This window comes from Embiotoca jacksoni, unplaced genomic scaffold, assembly GCF_022577435.1.
Source record: "Embiotoca jacksoni isolate LCO1_2020_lvr unplaced genomic scaffold, fEmbJac1.0.p SCAF_30, whole genome shotgun sequence".
Classification (NCBI taxonomy): domain Eukaryota; kingdom Metazoa; phylum Chordata; class Actinopteri; family Embiotocidae; genus Embiotoca; species Embiotoca jacksoni.
This window is the reverse complement of record NW_027185382.1, coordinates 260,582-279,582: the sequence shown is the minus strand read 5'-3', so window position 1 is coordinate 279,582 and position 19,001 is coordinate 260,582. Positions and strand designations below refer to the sequence as shown.

The window sequence follows — 19,001 nt, the reverse complement described above, 5'->3', positions numbered from 1 at the left end:
TAATGAAGGCTGCTGATTTCTTTTAGCTCCGGTTTGTTTTTTGGAGGCAGCTATCTCCACACTGCAGCTTAAGAGTTTCCCTGAAGAGAAGGGACTGGGAAATAATTTGAGAAAACGCATTGTGTGGCCTCAGCACTTTGGCTGGCTTACGATATGTTCTGCTCAGCTATGGCGAAGCATGTCTCCCTCTCTCTCTCATTTTTCTTCTCTTTTCTGCGCTGGTTTGTGGTTTGGCCCTGGTAATCTGTTCAACACAGAATCAACAAAAACCACAGCCTCTTGATTGACCTTATATGTGAAAACTGATACAAAGAAACGTGGCTCTGTTGCTGATTAAGACAGGACTGTGTGTATATGTATGTATATGTGTATGAGGGTGTTATTCTTTATTATTTTACAGTCCTAAGCTCTAAATCTGATTTTATGTCACGAGTAAATTCGGTCAGTGAAGTTTTTTTACACGTTGCTCCTCAGAAGCTTGTGGTAGCACGTTTATCTCTGACTTCTGGCCAGATTGAGTTACAGTTCTTGTTTTAGCCGACATGGCGTGACAAGCAAACCCGGTAATTTAGATGTATTCTCCCCAAAGCACGGCTGTAATGTTTTAGGGTGGCTCTCCTCATCGCATTTCCACCAAGATGTTCCCAATATCCTCCTGTAAGACATTTCTCTGGGGAAGAAGTGAATCCAATTTATTCCTCCCCCTCTCCTCGGTCTCCTCCTTCACCGTCTCTCGTCCTCTCTCTCTTGCTCCCCTTCAGTCAAGAACGTCGATTGCACTTCAGAGTTTGAGGACTTCTTTGCCAAGCGGAAGCTGGATGACCGTGACAGCCACGTGGTGAGCATCGCCGAGTACCTCCAGCGGGGCGACACCGCCATCATCTACCCTGAAGCTCCAGAGGAACTGTCCCGCCTGGGCACGCCGGAGGCCACTGGACCAGAGGAGAACGGTATGAGTCCTGTCAGGGGCTGGTGGGAGGGGTCAAAGGGGAAAACATGGTGTTTTTTACTGCAAGACTGCTGTGACCTCAGAGAAACCAAAGATAAGTTAGTCAAACGAACAGATTTTTAATTGGGAAAAAAATAGTAAAAATGTTTGCTCTTATGTTAATTCGACACCATTACTGACTATTTTAAAACCATATTTAAAACGGCATTACATGTGGCCGTCATCTTGCAGCAGCAGAGGGTGCTTGCTCAGCGAACCTCCCAGCGAATGTTTAAAAAAGAAAAAAAAAAAAGAAAAAAAAAAAAAGAGTCTGGACAGAGCAGGAGCTCTTCCCGCTGACACGGCCGGGCAGCTGTTGGTCCCACAGATTCGCCGGATGCCTTGGTGTTTACCTACAGTCTTAAGCAACAGCTGGGCAGGGGCTTGAAATCAGATAGCGCACCTCTGAAGCTCTCCGGAGGGAAAGGAGTGTGTGTGTGTGTGTGTGTGTGTGTGTGTGTGTGTGTGTGTGTGTGTGCGTGTGTGTGTGTGTGTGTGTGTGTGTGTGTGTGTGTGTGTGTGCGTGTGTGCGTGTAGGGTGGGGGCGGGGGGGCTGAATTTGAACGGGTTCATGATTCATGCTGCAGACATGACAAACATGTCAGCGGGAAAGGCCTTAAAAAGTGAGCGGCTGTTTAAAGCAATTAGGACGGTATGGAGAGTTATAGGTGTGTCAGCAAGTTCTTGGACTTTAACTATGTCTGTGTGTTTGAATACACATGTACACATGAAGTATCATGTGCCTGTTTGTTACTATGTCAAGGAAACAGAATGACTGGGAGTGTTGTATGTGAAGCTGTGTGTGTGTGTGTGTGTGTGTGTGTGTGTGTGTGTGTGTGTGTGTGTGTGTTTGTGTGTGTGTGTGTGTGTGTGTGTGTGTGTGTGTGTGTGTGTGTGTGTGTCTGTGTGTGTGTGTGTGTGTGTGTGTGAGTGTGTGTGTGTGTGTGTGTGTGTGTGTGTGTGTGTGTGTGAGTGAGTGAGTGAGAGGAGTCGGGAGGAGGTCGTAGTGCAGCGGATGCCAGCCTGACACTGTGGCTCTCATGTGGAGCAGATTGCAGAGATAACTCCCATACCACTCTGGGCAGCCCGCCCGTTAGCTGCCATTGATTCGCTGACCTTTTGGCCCGCTTTCCCTTCCCCTTCCTCCTCCTCCCTCCCTCCTCCTCCCCACTCCTCCCGCTGTCTCCCGTGCAGACCTGCCACCTGGAACGCCAGATGCCTTCGCCCAACTGTTGACCTGCCCCTACTGCGACCGGGGCTACAAGCGTTTGACATCGTTGAAGGAGCACATCAAGTACCGCCATGAGAAGAACGAGGAGAACTTCGCCTGCCCCCTGTGCAACTACACGTTTGCTTACCGCACTCAGCTTGAGCGGCATATGGCCACACACAAGCCTGCGAGGGATCAGGTGAGGGGGATTTAGATTCTTTTCTCCTTCATCCCTCCTTTTCTACTTTGTCCCCTTTCTCTGTCCCCTGTTTCATTTCATTTCTAATGTGCTCTGATCCCTCAGAGAAGAAAGATCATTTTTTCTGATTGGCAATCATTATTAATTTTTCATGGCATTTTGAAGATGCAGATCCTTTAATGGTAATAACTTTAATTGAGGCCCTAAATGGTTTTTTGATGGCCCTCCCTGATATGATTTTCCAGTCTCGTGTTCACGATCGAATGATTGTGTTAATTTCCAATTTGGAAATTTTTATCAGCTCCTTAACTTCACTTCACTCCTGGCCTTTAATGTTCTTCTGGTGCAGCCTGAAGTCGTAGCACTCCATCAAACTCCACCCCTCCCTCCACTTCTAATTTCATGCACTGCATAAACATCTGTGTATACTTGAATTTTCTCCTGCGATTTATATCCTATATGTCTGAAATATAATGTGAATCTGCTGGCAGTTAGCATGAATCACCTTAAAGTCTTGTGAGGTGAAAACACATCCAGCAGTTACGGGTGTTTAACTCGCCTGTCAGCTTTAAGTTGAAGATGTGGGGTGAGATAGATTGTGCCCAAAAAAAAAAATTGCATGCTTTCAGAGTTTTTGCACATTGGGGGATAATTATAACTTCTCAGTGAGCTAAAATTGGAGCAGTAAATATTAAAGAAGATGGAGTCAGTGTTTGTGCTTGAGAGGACGATTATAAGTGAATAATTAAAAAAAATGCAACAGTTTTATCAAAGACCTCGAGTTCATCTCTAAAATGTAATCTACTTTTGTCATTTAGTTATTGATATGAATAATAAAATCAGGAAACTGCTGTTGCCTTTCTTAATGATCGTCTTGTTTATTACAAACTTTTCTGCTCAAAAACCCTGAAAGCAAAAAATACTAAATAGTTTTTGATATTTACAAAAAATTCATGAAAATGTCCAGAAAAAAGTTGTTCAGTTTCCGATCACATTATAGCTACAGTTTTTTTTATTTGACAGAATATAAAAAAAAGGAGAAAAGTAATTTGTCCCTTCTTGATATTTAATTTTCTCCTGAACTTCCTCCGCTAGAAAAAGCTTGTAATGTAAGTGGGGTGATTAAAAAAAAAGAAAAGACTGGAACCATCCAGCCAATAACAGATGATATCATGTACCCTGATGCTTTGTGGTGTTCGGTCCCAGGTCGTGGGTGTTGTGTTGTGCTCTCTGAAGCGAGGATGACAGGCTCAGACTGTGGCTGATTTGATCAGATGTCAGCAGCCAGCACTTTCACCTGATCTACCAGCTGGGTGTAAACGTGAGCAGATGGGCCGGCCGAGTGAGGCGCTGTCCCAATCCTCATATTACAATGCTGTTGCTGCTCCCCTCCGGAGTCCAGTCAATGGCCGCAGACTCTTATTCAAGCACTGCAGGTCCTTTCACAAAGCCGGTTATCTTGATTTGTAAATGAGCTGGATTGTTTAAGTGGTAATCCTCCAGATGAGACTGAGGTGATGTCTTACTCCATTTCTTTTTTTTTTCATGGATGCAGATTTGTTTTCTCTCAGTGGCGCTCTTTTCTTTGTCTTTTCACTTTCGTTATCGATTGCTGCTTGTGCTCATTATCCAGCTCTTTTTTTTTTTATTCAAGAAAAAAACCACAAAGTATATCATTTTCTTCTTTATTGTGTTGAGATGGCAGAGAAATCCTATTAAATGTACATTAATTAACAACAAACTCAGGAGGACTCAGCCACAATCAGATTAACATAAAGAACCATGTCCTGATAGGTAAACATGTGCAGTGCTGTTCTGTCTTGTATGTTTACAAGCGTTAATACTCCTCCTCCTCTTAACCAATTAGCTGAAATATCACTAATTAGGGGTTATACATATGCAAACATCCAGTCCAATCCAGTCGGGTCTCCACCCACAAACAGCAGTGGTGGTGTTCACGCAGACAACAAGCAATGAAGCAGGGATGGAGCATTTTGTCGATGCCATTCACAATTAAGAGCACAGAGCAATTGTGTCTTATTAGCAGTTGTGGCGAGACTAAACTTTACCGGGCAGGGGTCCTCAAGGGGGAAGTAAGGGGAAGGTGGTGGTGGAGGTGGGGGTGGAGGCACCGAAGCAGCTGTTGCTGTTTGTTTATGCAACTCAGCAACATACGAGCGGTGGGGTCCCTCTCCGGCGCTTGGCGGGGCCTCGACTCTCCCTGCTTGATCTTTGAAGGTTGGGGCTGTTTGAACAATTCCTCCCAGTCCTCCCAGTGTCCTGCACGCCACCATCTGTCTCCCCAGGAATGTGGGTAGAGTCAGCACACACCCCAGCATTTGTCAAGGCTGAACTGGGAGGAGGGAGTCGCTCTGCGTTCCCCCTAGCGAGCTCAGAGAAAATGTGTCTTTTTTTATTTTTTTTTAATTTTATTTACTAACCGTTTAACATCCCCACCTCCCACTTGGAATTAATTGTTTTGTGAGTGACGAGCCAGGTTTACACACCCAGTGCCGTTGTTGTCGGCGGGTACTATATTTAGATTTTTTTTCTTTTATCGAAAGGAGGCCTTGTTTGAATTGCAAATTTTATGGATTGCAACTGATGTTTACCTTTGAACAGCGAATCAAGGCCGGGCCTATATGCTCAGTTCTGTATCCTAAGATTATTAAAGAGACATTTGAGGTCTTAGAAAAAGACCCAATTACTGCAAAACGTTTGAAACAGGTCTGAAAAAGTGTAATTCAGATGGTGTGAATACAGGTATGCAGGGTGAAAGAGGTCACAGATGATTCTGAATACATTTTGGACTGATTAGGCCCAAATTAATGAAAAGTAGATCAGATCGGCGGCTCTAATGAAGGAAAAATGCTCTAAAAAAAGACTCTTTTCATTTATTCTATTTTCTGGGCTGCCAAATTCTAAAGGCAGGCCTCCTTTGGCCGAGCAGCCAGGAAATTAAAAGGTATGTGATTCTCTCTGTTATCACTGCCGCTGCCTGTAGTTGCTCGACGGAGGTGGGAGGAGAAAGCCAAGATGCTTCGTTGGTGACAGGAGCCATTTGGCTTGTTGCTTGTTGTCATGCCGACCAATTGTGATTATTTACTGAACTCTCACCCCCATGATGTTTTAGCTTTTCTTTTTTCTTTTTTTTTTTAAATGTGATTCTCTCTCTCTCTCACAGCACCAACTGCTCAACCAAGCGGCCGGCAACCGCAAGTTCAAATGCACCGAGTGTGGCAAGGCCTTCAAATACAAGCACCATCTGAAGGAACACCTCCGGATTCATAGCGGTGAGTCGCAAGAGGACTGCTGCACCGTATTTTGAATATTTATAACGTGATTTAAGAGCACCATGAATCTGCAGAAATTCCTTTCAGTTTATTTTGGACCCTCCTTGCTGTTAATGGACACTGAACTCTGCTGTGTTAAAAAGCATTCCAGTTGCCAAGTGCAGTATTTGCTCTGAAATGCATGTCAAGCATATCAGACATGTAATTTCATTTATTAGTTTAATTGTCACGGACAATGTCCATTGATCAACAGGAAAACTAAACGAGGCAGAGTTGCTATAAAAGGCAAATTTTCATCACATGTTAAGACAACCGCAAAAGATTTTGTAGCAAAGCTCACACGTATAAAGGAGTACAACAACACAGTGGAGGAAGTAGAGCACACAAATGTACATAATGAGTGAACATAACAGGCCCTCGAGGAACGAGCAAAACTTGCTTCGTGTACTGTAGAAGTACTCATCCGGTAATGCAAGCGTACATTGCATAATTTCCTCTTCTAACTTTTATTTCCTTGAGTAAATTTGTGGCTGCTTATTACTGCACCGCATCTTAACTGTATTTATTATATCTTATTTTATTTAAATGTATTTTACGTTCATGTTTTCTTTTAATTGCTCTAATGCATTCCTCTGCATTATGTTAACCACTTTGAATTGCCTTTATGTAAAAGTAAATATTTGAAAAATAGCAAATAATTTTTTTCATTGATGGTAAAATGTAAGTGTTAATTAATGAGCATTGTCCGATATAAATAAACAAACAAACAGCAATAAACAAGCTGCTATTTAAACAACATTATTCGTATGAGCCTATTAGCGTTCTTACGCTTTATATACATTTTTGTTTCAGGTGAAAAACCGTATGAATGCCCCAACTGCAAGAAGCGTTTCTCCCACTCAGGCTCCTACAGTTCTCACATAAGCAGCAAAAAGTGCATTGGCCTGATTGCCGTCAACGGCAGGATGCGCAGCAACATGAAGACAGGCTCCTCCCCCACCTCTGCCTCCGCCTCCCCCACCAACACTGCCATCACCCAGCTGCGGCAGAAGCTGGAGAACGGCAAGCCGCTCGGCCTCAATGACCACAACAACCACCTGAACATCAAGACAGAGCCGCTTGACTTCAACGACTACAAACTGATGATGGCGACTCACGGATTTGCCGCTCCCGGGCCGTTCATGAATGGGGGAGTGGGAGGGAACAGCCCGCTGGGGGTCCACCACAACTCTACAGCCCAGAGCCCCCTGCAGCATCTGGGGATGGCCGGGCTTGAGTCACAGCTCCTGGGCTACCCAAGTCCACTGGTGAACAACCTGAGCGAGGTGCAGAAGGTGCTCCAGATCGTGGACAACACTGTGTGCAGGCAGAAAATGGACTGCAAGCCGGAGGAGCTCTCCAGGCTCAAGGCCTACATGAAGGAGCTGGGATCCCAGGTTGAGGAGCAGAAGCAGGTGCTGACATTGGCAGGCGGGCCTCAGGTCGGTCTCCCACTCGTCAATCACAATGGCGCCACCAAAAGCATCATCGACTATACATTAGAAAAAGTGAACGAAGCCAAAGCCTGCCTCCAGAGCTTGACTACAGACTCAAAGAGACAGATTAGCAATATCAAACGAGAGAAATCTAACCACATGCTTGAAGGAGGTGTTGATGACAAGGTGCAGGAAAACATCATGTTTACACCTTATGCTTGCCAATATTGCAAAGAAACCTTCGCCGGGCCAATACCTTTGCATCAACATGAACGCTACCTGTGTAAAATGAACGAAGAGATCAAAGCTGTGCTGCAGCCCAGTGAGAATCTGATGCCCAACAAACCAGGGATATTCATGGAGAAGAACACCCACTTACCCTCCTCCATGTTGTCTGACAAGGGACTCACTGGGCCCCTTCACCCTTACAGGGACCACATGTCCGTGTTGAAGGCGTATTTCGCCATGAACATGGAGCCCAACTCGGAGGAGCTGCTCAAGATTTCCATAGCAGTCGGCCTCCCTCAGGAATTTGTCAAGGAGTGGTTTGATCAGCGGAAGATGTACGAGTACAGCACTACCAGAACCCCACCACTAGAGCACAGGCACCACACTGATATGGTTGTCGGAACAAATAACCACCACACTCCACTAAAAGACTCTTTGGCAGCTAGGTCACCTGTTTCTCTACTCAAGCCTACTGACCGCATCACATCGCCCTCTATAGCCGAGCTCCATAACAATGTTAACAACTGTGACAACTCGCTGAGACATTTGAAAAACCATCAGTTCAGCAGCAGCGCCAAACCCGCAGGTGAAAAGTTGGACCACTCCCGCAGCAACACCCCCTCCCCTCTAAATCTGTCCTCCACATCTTCCAAAAACTCCCACAGCAGCTCCTACACTCCAAACAGCTTGACTTCAGAAGACCTGCAGGCAGAGCCACTGGACCTCTCTCTGCCGAGACTCATGAAGGAGCCCAAGCATGCACTGACTGTCAGAAGCAGACCTAAAGTCAACAGCATTACCATTGACCATAACAGCATCCCCTCTCCCCGAGAGCACTTCGAAGAGCCTTTGAACTTGGCCTATCTCAAGAAGGAGTTCTCAGGCTCTACCAACAACGGAAACTTAGAAAAAAGCACTAGCCCCATCTTTGGCATTAACCCCTTTGCTGCCAAACCCCTGTACACGTCACTTCCACCTCAGAGCGCTTTCCCACCTGCCACATTCATGCCCCCGATGCAGGCCAGCATACCAGGTCTCAGGCCCTATCCGGGCATGGATCAAATGGGCTTCCTACCACACATGGCCTACACTTACGCAGCAGGGGCAGCTACCTTTGCCGAGATGCAGCAGAGGAGAAAGTACCAGCGGAAACCAGGTTTCCAGGTAAATAAGCCACCTGTGGTTTTGTGAAAGCCCCAGGCTCAGACAGAATCTCTAAAATGATCTGAACTCATTTCTGTACTAATTAAAAATCCACTTCTTGAATCAGGAGAGAGAAACGCTCACCTGAGGTAGACTGAACTGGCAAAGCAAGTGGAGATAAACAGCTGTGACACGAGCCTGAGGTGTCAGGGAGGAAAGGGGTCATTTTAGTGGTTCAGCAGTTCACTCTGTAGCATCGATATTTTGCTGATCATATCAGCCATTGATGCAATCGATCATTTACATAAAAAAATGATCTGAGGATCTGCTCCTGCTTCATGTAGATTGATTATTTCGTCCTGTCTTATTGAGCCTCCAACTCTTCTAACAGAGTTTCATTTGCAGATGTGTTAGCGATTTTTTTTTTTTTTTTACCCACCAAAAACACTGGATCAAACAGAAACCATATTGGCCCTAAAATTTAATCTCAGTAGAGCTCTAATTGTTCCCAGTCTCCACTGTAAATTTTACCCGCTGATGTGTGTGTGGAGCACATTAAGGCTCCTGACTCCAGTCCTCCTCCAGAGCCGGCCTGAACTCACATATTTTGCTATTAAATATGGGTGAAAGGCCTTTGTAAAAATGACAAAGGTGAGCCCCGGAGCTGTGCACTTCTCTGAAATTTCCCATCGCAACTTTGCTGCATTTTAAAGAGAGCCAAAGCCAAAATGAGCTTCTACATGTGGATTAATAATGCACAGTCTCCATGTTCATTACCAGTGAATGCTGAAGGCTGTTTAACATAGAGGGAACCATTTTGATGAAAAAAAGTATTAATAATGTTTCCTATTCTAAGTTATTAAATTAGATTTTAAAAATACAGCTACAGGCGTTTAGTTCAAATTGATTGCAGAGTGATAGTGGTCCCTTCTTAAAACACAGTGGCGCACTGTCCTCACATTATCACACACATATTCACTAAAGAAAGCTTTGGTGGCTCAGTATTGGCCATTAAGGTGCACCTTCTGATTTTAATCATCACGCGAGTTTGCAATTTCAAGAATGGTTCACTGTTCCCCGTCTAATGTTGTAATATTGTTCTCCATCAATTCATATTTAAGACTAATCGTCATCATAAAAGAGAATTTTAAAGGAATGTGCAGAATTAACACTGGTGTACAAAATTAGACCACACATTATGGCTCTGTTTTATAATGAGGAGCTGTCAGTTACAGACGGCTGATATCTCTGCACAGCTGAAAGTTTTATAAGAAATAAACGCTGGTATGTGCTGCTCATCAAAAATACATAAGAGCGCGCAGCGTTGTGTGATTGTTTGGAAGGTACAGCTCAGACCTTCTAAATAGTGACAAATGATGTCACCTTTTTTTTTTTTAGCATTCAGCAGCTAGTTTTGCCTATTGCATATAAGATATTTCTTTATATTTTATTTATATTTTATATTTATTTATATTTTAATGTATTTATTTTAGGATTTAAAGTGTTTACCGTCTGGCTATGTGTCACATTTTGGCGTGACACGTTTATTTTGGTGACATTATATATATTTTTTTTTAGATCAAATAAACTCAGAATTTCACTACAAATAGGTTAAACAACTGCATGTAGAATGATGTCAACAACAAATATTAGTTTAATTATCTGATGCTCACCGCAGTTGCTCTTCGAATTTTTCCAAAGTAAGAGTCAGTTCTCATGTCGGCCTTTCTCGCACACTAAATTCATTGTTATTTTTTTGTTTCCTCTCTCTTTTGTTGTTTTGTTTTTGTTTGTGTTTTCTAAGGGGGACCTGCTCGACGGTACACCAGATTACATGTCAGGGCTGGACGACATGACAGACCCCGACTCCTGTCTGTCGCGGAAGAAGATAAAGAAGACCGAAAGTGGTATGTACGCGTGTGACTTGTGCGACAAAACATTCCAGAAGAGCAGTTCCCTTCTAAGACACAAATATGAACACACAGGTATATACTGTTCTAGACCCTTATTTTAATCCCCGTGCTTTCTTTTATGTTTTAAATGTTTGTGTTGCCAAATCCTATCAGTATGAATATATATCTATATATTTTGTTTTCCCTTTTTTCCTCCTTCTTTCCTTCTCTGTTTGACCCTTAAATTGTATATGTAAACCAACACCTAACTTGTTTCTTCATTGACAGGGTTGAGATGCCAACGAATGAGTAGATGTTAATGAGAAAGTTTTTACTTTGTTATTATGTGATGTCTTTAAATCTTTGTATGTTCCTTTCTGAAATGTTCTGAAGTGTTGAGGCTCTTTTGTGAAATTATAATCTGTAATTAATGCAGGTATGAAGAAGTGGGAGGCTGCAGCTATCTTTTCAAATGATTGTACTCTTTATTTTCCTATCATATCCTGCTGTATTAACTGTTTTGCTATCTTAAAAGACACACATCAATTCACCTAGATATATAAAGGCAGAAAAAAGCCCCTAATGCCTTTATCAGCCCCATTATTGGCGATAGATCGCATCAGCAGAGTAGCGCTCAGAAGCTTCAGAGCACTGATAACAAGTCTTTCATTATAGTTATTATACAGAGATCCTCTTTCAGTAAGTTGCATCATTTATTTTATCCACTATCTGTAGCAGAGCGCTCAGTGCTTTATGCAGCCTTCATGTTATCTGGTCGGACATAAAAGGGAGGGAGGGTGCACCGTCAGAGCAGAGCGCTGAACTCTACAAAAAAAAAAAAGGGGGTGCGTTATCTCCAGAACGCCCCGGCATCTCACTCCGGACACAGCGCTTTCATGTTTGTGTCGCTGTGTGTTGTTTTTAACAATATTATGTAGCTCAGAAGTGCAGCTGAACTAGCCAGATGTTGGACAGAAGTGCAGTTTGAAAGCCTGTTGGCTGGTGGACTCGAGTGTCGGGGGGAAGGGGGGGAGGCGTCATGTGATTTGTGTGAGGCAGGCAGCCATATTTCCACACGTGGGGAGCAGCAGGGAATGAGAGGAAGTCATTTTTTAAGCCTAAATTAGATGTTTGGAAAATTCTTAGTAGTGGTGGCTTTTAAAAAGAATGCAGGTAACTTCAGAAGAAACCCTGAGAGGAGAAGTTTAGGTTAGTGAGCCGTGTTTTGGAAAGAGTAACAGCAGCCATGCGGCCACATTACAAGCCGGAGGACATTTATTTAGCCAGACAGTTTATGGCCCCGTGTCATAAAACTATCTCACCCTGCCCTTGTGGTCGGCTTGGGTTTCTCATTTCTGCCTTGGCATCCAAAGCGTCCCGTCACATTCGGTAGACAGAGGAGCCCCAGCCCAAAACTTAATGGAGGGCCATGAACTTGAATTGTGTTCGGAGATAAGCAGGGTAACCCCTCGGAGCCGCCCCCTTCCACGCAGCCCATCTCCGATTTGTTTACTCCTTTGTCGCGCCTTCTCTGTTTGTTTGCTTTGCAGTAGTTTATTTATGTTGCATTCATCAGTGTGGCACGCAGGCCTAAAATAAGTAGTTGTGGTTGAGTTTCTCCATGCTTTAACCACGGGAGGGAATTTCCATAATGTAGGCCCATGAATGCGAGCACACTTTCTCATCGTGCTCGCAGTTTGAATAAACAAATAGCCTTAAGTCGTAAGTAAAAGTTGGATTTAATGCTCCGTGATGTCATTTTTCCTGAGTTTTTCCTCAACGTTTTGCTTTTTTCTGACTTGTGTGATTTGTTGTAGCTGCAGGACATGCGAAGCAGCCGACTCACGTCCCCGCTCTTGTTTTGTGTCTCCGCAGGCAAGAGGCCACACCAGTGCCAGATCTGCAAGAAAGCCTTCAAACACAAACACCATCTCATCGAGCACTCCAGACTGCACTCGGGGGAGAAGCCTTACCAGTGCGACAAGTGCGGGAAGAGGTTCTCCCACTCGGGCTCCTACTCGCAGCACATGAACCACCGCTACTCATACTGCAAGCGAGAGGCAGAGGAGCGGGAGGCGGCTGAGAGGGAGGCCCGTGAGAAGGGCCACCTGGAGCCCACCGAGCTGCTGATGAGCAGGGCGTACTTGCAGGGCATGACTCCTCAGGGTTACCCAGAGCTGGCCGAGCGCGAGGCCATCCTGAGGCACGACGCCGTGAACGGAGGGATCAGAGAGGGACGGAAGGAAGTGGATGGAACGTACGCAAAGATTGGACGGAGGGACGACGAGTTTGAGGAGGAGGAGGAGGAGAGCAAGAGCATGGACACGGACCCGGACACGTTGAGGGACGAGGAGGAGAACGGAGAGCACTCGATGGACGATAGCTCGCTGGACGGCAAAACGGAAACCAAATCGGATCACGAGGACACGATGGAGGATGGCATGTAATCAGCGACGACACTTCAGAAGCTTCCCATCTTAAAAGTTTTAAGTTTCTCTCTTTCGGTTCAGTATTCTTACCTGCTCGGTTTAAAACGCTGTGTTTTAAGCTGTATGTGCACGTGCCTGAAGCTTCCGGGAAGCTTTCTTTGACAGACTCCTCGGGGGAAAGATGTCTGCCGAACAAGACATGGACTCAAAAATCAATCTGGAGGAGGCGTTGAGGGAAAGGAGGCATGGGTTTGTGAAATAAGCTGCATTATGCAAACCGAACAATGAATAAATGAATACATTTCAAAAAATGTACAGTACTAAGGCCTAAAAATATGTGTGGTGCTAACCTCCTCAAATAAACCCCCTGTGTTCCATAGTATTTATAGCACAACTAGTGACTTGTACAAATTGCACTCCGCTTCTATAATCATGAACAAAAATAATAAAAAGTATTGCCTATGTATATATTTATACAGTGTTGGAAAAAGAGCAGTAGTATCTGCACTACAGTCCTTCAGTATTACCTTTGTTATCACCTACCTACCTACAGTGTCGTCTTTAGTTTTGCCATGTTGCCCGGCCACAAACATCTCCAGCCACACTGTTTTAGGCCTCTTGAATCAACTTCAGATGAAGGAATCTAAACAAGACTGTGTGAAGGCGCTTCGAGTTTTTTTTTTTTTTTTTTTTTTTTTTTTTTTTTTTTTAAGAGGATGAAGTTTTAAAGAGACCTTCATTTAAGGGAAAATACAGTTTATGGACAGATGGTGTCGGGGGGGAAAAAAATGAAGGACGAAGCCTTTGTAAGGTGTTTTTGATAAAAAAAAAAAAAAAGAAAAAAAAAAAGAAGCCTTATATGCAAACCTTTTAACCTGTGTGTTTTCTGCAAGTGCCACCCTTGTATTGTGTAAAAGGAAGGTTACTTTTTTTCACCAGCTTCAGTATTATGAAATGGTTCACCGTTGTTCTTTGAAGCACCCGTGTCAGTATTAAGACTTATAGGCAGCAGTTCCTTAGTTTACATTATGTTGTGCAATGTTTTCTCAGTTCTTTTCTTTTAACTTTGTCAGTATTACACCAAACCTTTTTTTTTTGAAAACAACAAATTGCATTCATTTATTTGTAGGTTGAAAAAAAACAACATTATTTATGTGGCCCATTTTATATTTCCTAATTTTATTTATTTCATACTGTTGTGTACAGTACTATAGTTCTTCAATATATAGATATATTTTAGTAAAAAGGAACATGGTGTCGATCATAGGGGCAAATTTTACGTAAAGAGAGCATTTATTGTGTTTTGAAACATTGTGAAATGCGAAGTTTAATCTTATTTTATTTTATTTCCTTTATTTTCCAGTTACTGGAAAATTCCAAATTTGGGAACTTTTATACAATTGTGAAAACACTGTATTTTCGACTGAAAAATTCCACTTTCTTCATCTTTGTTTCTTTTTTTAAGCTAAAAAAAAATGAAGAGGGACTGTTAAATACTATGTATGATATCATGACTGAAGAAGAATCTTTCCTGAAATGTCTTTGTAAAAGTATTATTGAATTCTTAATTTGTAATTTCTCTTGAAAATGACCCTGCTCGAATAAAAGTAGCCAAATTACAGAGTACCAAACTCTCGGCGCCTCATGTTTATTCACGGAGAACAAACTGTGAGGTCTGCTTGGCAGCGTAGAGCTCAAGTCACTTTAAATTCTCTCTAAAATAAGAAAAACTGCAAATCTTTCTCTCCTCATAACCAGTTTACAGAGAAACTGTGGATGAAGTGTCTGCTTCTCAACATCATGTTCATTCTGCATTTTCAGACCATCAAAGTGAATTGACCTCGGCCTGCTAACTTTTTATTTCTCCTTTATATGAACAAACTTAACATTTTTCACCTGCATTTGTTCAACACTTTAATCAACAAGTATTCTTGTGATTCCTGTGATTTAAAGAATAAGACCATCAGTAAAACCAACACCTGCACCGCCCGAGCACCATAAAAACTGACTGTGTATTAAACTGCCACTGAAAATAGTACAAATCATCCACTTCCTCCTGTTTGAGTCATTTTACTGAAAACCTGTGAGCTCTTTTGTAGGATTCACTTTTTAATCTCTACAGAATTTTTTTGAAATAAGAAAAAAAACAAATCCAGATTTATCCTTTAAATATTAAGCTGAGAGGACAAAAAGAAACGAGACACTTAAACCCTATTTTGAAGCTTTGATTTTCATTTATTCTAACATATCCTGTTGATGCTTTTATTAAAGCACCTTGAGCTCAGTGACTTATGAACCTAAAGTCCCAAATGAAATGATTTTAAATTGATTATCTTTGGGATTTGGACTGTTTCTCCGAGTAAACGAGACATCTGGATGTTTGACATTGACCTCTGGGAACCTGTGACATTCATTTTTCACAGGTTTTTTTTTTTTTACATTTTTTTCACTTAAGATTCAGCTCAAACAGTCAGCAGTGCAAATATCTCATGCTCTTTTCACTGATCTGTTCATTTCTCCAGCCACGAACGAGCGTCTCATTTTACAAATCTCACTGTGAAACTTTATTGAGCCCTGACAGGTGGACTCCAGCAGAGGAGTCCTCTCCAGCGAAGGAGACGCTCGACTCCATTAGCTGCTCGCGCTGCGCTATGCAGATTAAAAGCAACATCAAAAGGCCGAGATGAAAGCGCTAAAGGTTGAGCGATGCCAAACATCAGAACGAGCTTTGCATATTCCGATTTTCCTATCGATCGGCATGCCATCGGATCATTCGCAGACCATCTCGCAGATAAAAGAGGAGGTCTTAAATGATTAGCTGAAGAATTTGATAATGTGCTGTGAACCGCCCGGACAATTACACATGCGAGAAATGGGTGCACATGTCAAGACAGGATGGAGGGAATCCTCCGGAGTATATCGCTATCATTAAGAGAGGAATTTCAACCTTCCTCCGCTTTTACATTTTGCATCTATTAGGCTTGAATTTTCCACTCTCTGACTTCACAGGCAGCTCAGAGGAAGGTCAAAGGTTGAGATGGATGTGATGAAACATTCCTGCAACCCCAGAGTAAAGGAGGCAGAGAGGGACTCTGAATTCGGAAACAGGAAAGAAAAGAGGGGACATTTTTCATTCATTAGATCATGAAAAGGGGAAAATATGTGTGATGGAAAGACAAGTAGCTTTCAATGCAAACCCAAAGAAAACTGTTGTGTTTGCTTCAGAGGACCTACAGTACAGCTGGAGATTAAAAAAAAAAATCACTCCTCTGCCTTCTATTCCTCTTATTTTTCTGTGGTCTGTATGAATTCCAGTTGCCACTCTTAAATATTGGCTGATACATGATGTTGATCCAGTCTACTCTTACATTTACTGATCAATACTGTCTCAGACTATTAACCGTGGGCCCAGAGGAGGACAGCTTTTAATTGCAATCAAGCTGCATGATGGTGCCCCGTATTGATTTGTGTGTGTGTGTGTGTGTGTGTGTGTGTGTGTGTGTGTGTGTGTGTGTGTGTGTGCGCGCACTTGACAATTTCATTTTTATCTGAATATGTTTTGACTGAAATTGCTCCTTGTAAAATTTCAAACTGTAGCCATCACACAGAAACAAAAGAACAGCCCCGCAGCAGGTTTTTAAACTCTCTGGTCTTCATTTTCTGTTTTTTTTTTACTCTTCATGCCTGCAGTTTAAAACAAATGCAGTGTATAAGAATTGGAGTAAAGTCCATCAGAAGTCTTTGCAGAAACAAACACTCCTTTTCTAACTGATCTGTGAAACGCTCTCTTCCCGGTGTTGAGACGCTGTGATCGCAGACCTGTCTCCCTCGTTTTCAATGCGGTGATTTTGATGTGCTTCGATGTTGCCCGCCTCATAGAACATTTAAAAGGCAGGAAAAACAACAACACAAGCGTGTAGTAGTAATTCATACGAGTGTCATGCAGCCATATGCCCGGACCAGATTGGTGGTGTATTTTGGACAGCTGAGCTCTGATGATTCACTGCTGGGCTGTGTATAGACCAAAGCTAAGTGTACATTTTGCCTCAGGCTACTGTGCTGCCTCCACAGATACACTTAGTAGTAAGATCGACTTGTTTTGCATTGAAAACACTCGTCTGCCTCATTTTATTCATCTGCAACTTTACCCCTTTACCTGCATCTCTCATCCTACACGGACAAAAAGCCCATTTATCTCATACTGAGTGTGGGATGTAGCTGCCGGTTGTCAAGTCAGCTTTATTCATACACCAGTTTTAAACCAGTATGTAAATGCACTTTAAAAAACTGAAGAGTTAAAATATGGAAAAAGGGAGGCAGAGCGCGGAGCATCGAAGACGTAAGGGAAAAAAAGATCACGCTTTAATGCACAGAGTAAAAGTGATAGAGTTCGACAGGCCCGTCAATGAAAATAGGTTTGAGGTTTGGTCGCAAGGCTTCAGATTGGAAGACTATTTTTTTCCATGTTGAAGTCAGTCTGAGCTCCACTGGAGAACAGATCAGTCCCTGAAATATAAGAAATAAAAAATAAATGACTCAGAGGTAGTTTAGCATCGGGCTGCTGCTCCAGTCAGAGAAACTCAGCATGGAGTGGAGCAGGTGAAGCCTGCAGGTATGCTGGTTAACATCTTATATTCTAGCACACTTGATAAAACCTGATAAAAGAATCTGAAACTATCAAAAACTATCCAGCCTTCACCCTCATGTCATAGTTTTCCTCAACAGATGGAGTTTGTTCAGTTGTCGTGGAAACATATCGGAGCAGCTGTTATCATGTGATCTGATTTCCGCACCTGCTTCTCGCGCAATCCGACACGAGCGCACGTACATGTGCTTATGCGCGCGGATGACGCAACGCACGTTCGTGACGCAACGCACGTTCACACCGCCGGTTCCACGCTTGGCCGACAAGAATGTAAACATACTTCAAAATAATGTCGGAGGAGTTTTATGAGGAGAAAAAGTCCAACCAACGGAGACATTTGTTGGCCCGGAAGGACCCACGGGAGTGTTTTGGTGAGGAACTCCAAATATCAACTCTGTTTTGTTTGTTAGAAAGCACAAGGTCGTGTTCCAGCTACAACCACTGTAAACACGGACATGCTCAACAAATAGCCAAGAAATTGTTTGTTGACGGTTAAACAGGAAAGACGTGAATTGGAAATGTCTCAGCTCAGACATGTTGTGAGGCGTTTTTTGAACTCTGGTTTCCGTTGGTATCTGGGCACACTTGTGTTATATTAAGACCTTTATCAACGCCAAACAGGTGTTTGGTGATTAGGCCGTGTCGGGTTATCCTAAAGGGGGCGGAGCCTCTGGCCAATCACAAACGTGGATTTACGCACATGTAAGTGCGCTCGTGGAGGATTGCGCGAGAGAAGTGTAAATGCTGCCAGTCCATTAAGTCCACGTTTTCTACATTTATGTGCTGAGATGTATTCTTATTTTGATTTATTGCTAAGTAAGTTTTCACATATAGGGCATTTTTTTCTTGTTTAACATCATAAACTAAAAAAAGTAAGAAGTCCCTACCTCCATGTTTTATGGGATGAATTTACAGATGTGCAAAATCAGATGATGGATTTTAATGTGATGTGTATTCTCATGGCATGTATGACCATTTTTTGTCTCTTTCTTTCAGCTGAAGGAGTCAAACGGGCGGAGGAACAAATAACATAATTCAATGCGGTAAATTGGCAGATTTTCATATTTTATGATTACAACAAGAACAAGGCTTCAGTGCTTCAATCAGAATCTGTTGTAGGATGATGGTGGTGTACTCTGGTACCGTGGTCTCTCATGTAAACATGGTCAGGGAACTGGTCTTTGGACACTCTGCCCTCCACAGAGACCCTCTCACTATCTCTGCACTTAATGGTGATGTCATTTTCTCAGATAATTGATTGGTCAGATGCCTCAAGTTACCTCGACAACCACAAATCCAGCTTCCTGCCTGTACTACGAAGCTCACCTCCCGGATACCAGAATGTTTCGTGTGGTTGGATTCTGCATCCCGTGTTTTCATTGACCTTCATTGGTTCTATCGCTGAGCAGATGTGTTGAAATATGCGTTCATTGTCTCGATTGTGCCACAGTTTGAGTTTGCTTGCTTGAGGAGGAGGCGGAGCTAGTTGACCTTTCGAC

The 19,001-nt window shown here is 43.0% G+C and overlaps 1 protein-coding gene across 2 annotated transcripts in view; it reads left to right on the top strand.

Moving 5' to 3' along the window:
* The window catches only part of LOC138207087 (zinc finger E-box-binding homeobox 2-like), an 86,608-nt gene extending 72,899 nt beyond the window's left edge, over positions 1 to 13,709 (top strand). The window contains exons 5-10 of one of the 2 annotated variants that reach the window (XM_069164104.1): positions 762 to 950; positions 2,183 to 2,397; positions 5,582 to 5,690; positions 6,543 to 8,557; positions 10,341 to 10,521; positions 12,304 to 13,709. In XM_069164104.1, the coding sequence (XP_069020205.1) occupies positions 762 to 950; positions 2,183 to 2,397; positions 5,582 to 5,690; positions 6,543 to 8,557; positions 10,341 to 10,521; positions 12,304 to 12,875 (3,281 nt within the window). In that variant the 3' untranslated portion in view covers positions 12,876 to 13,709. The remainder of the gene's footprint in view (positions 1 to 761; positions 951 to 2,182; positions 2,398 to 5,581; positions 5,691 to 6,542; positions 8,558 to 10,340; positions 10,522 to 12,303) is intronic. The other variant, XM_069164105.1, reaches the window with a different exon arrangement.
* The last annotated feature ends 5,292 nt before the right edge of the window (positions 13,710 to 19,001 follow it).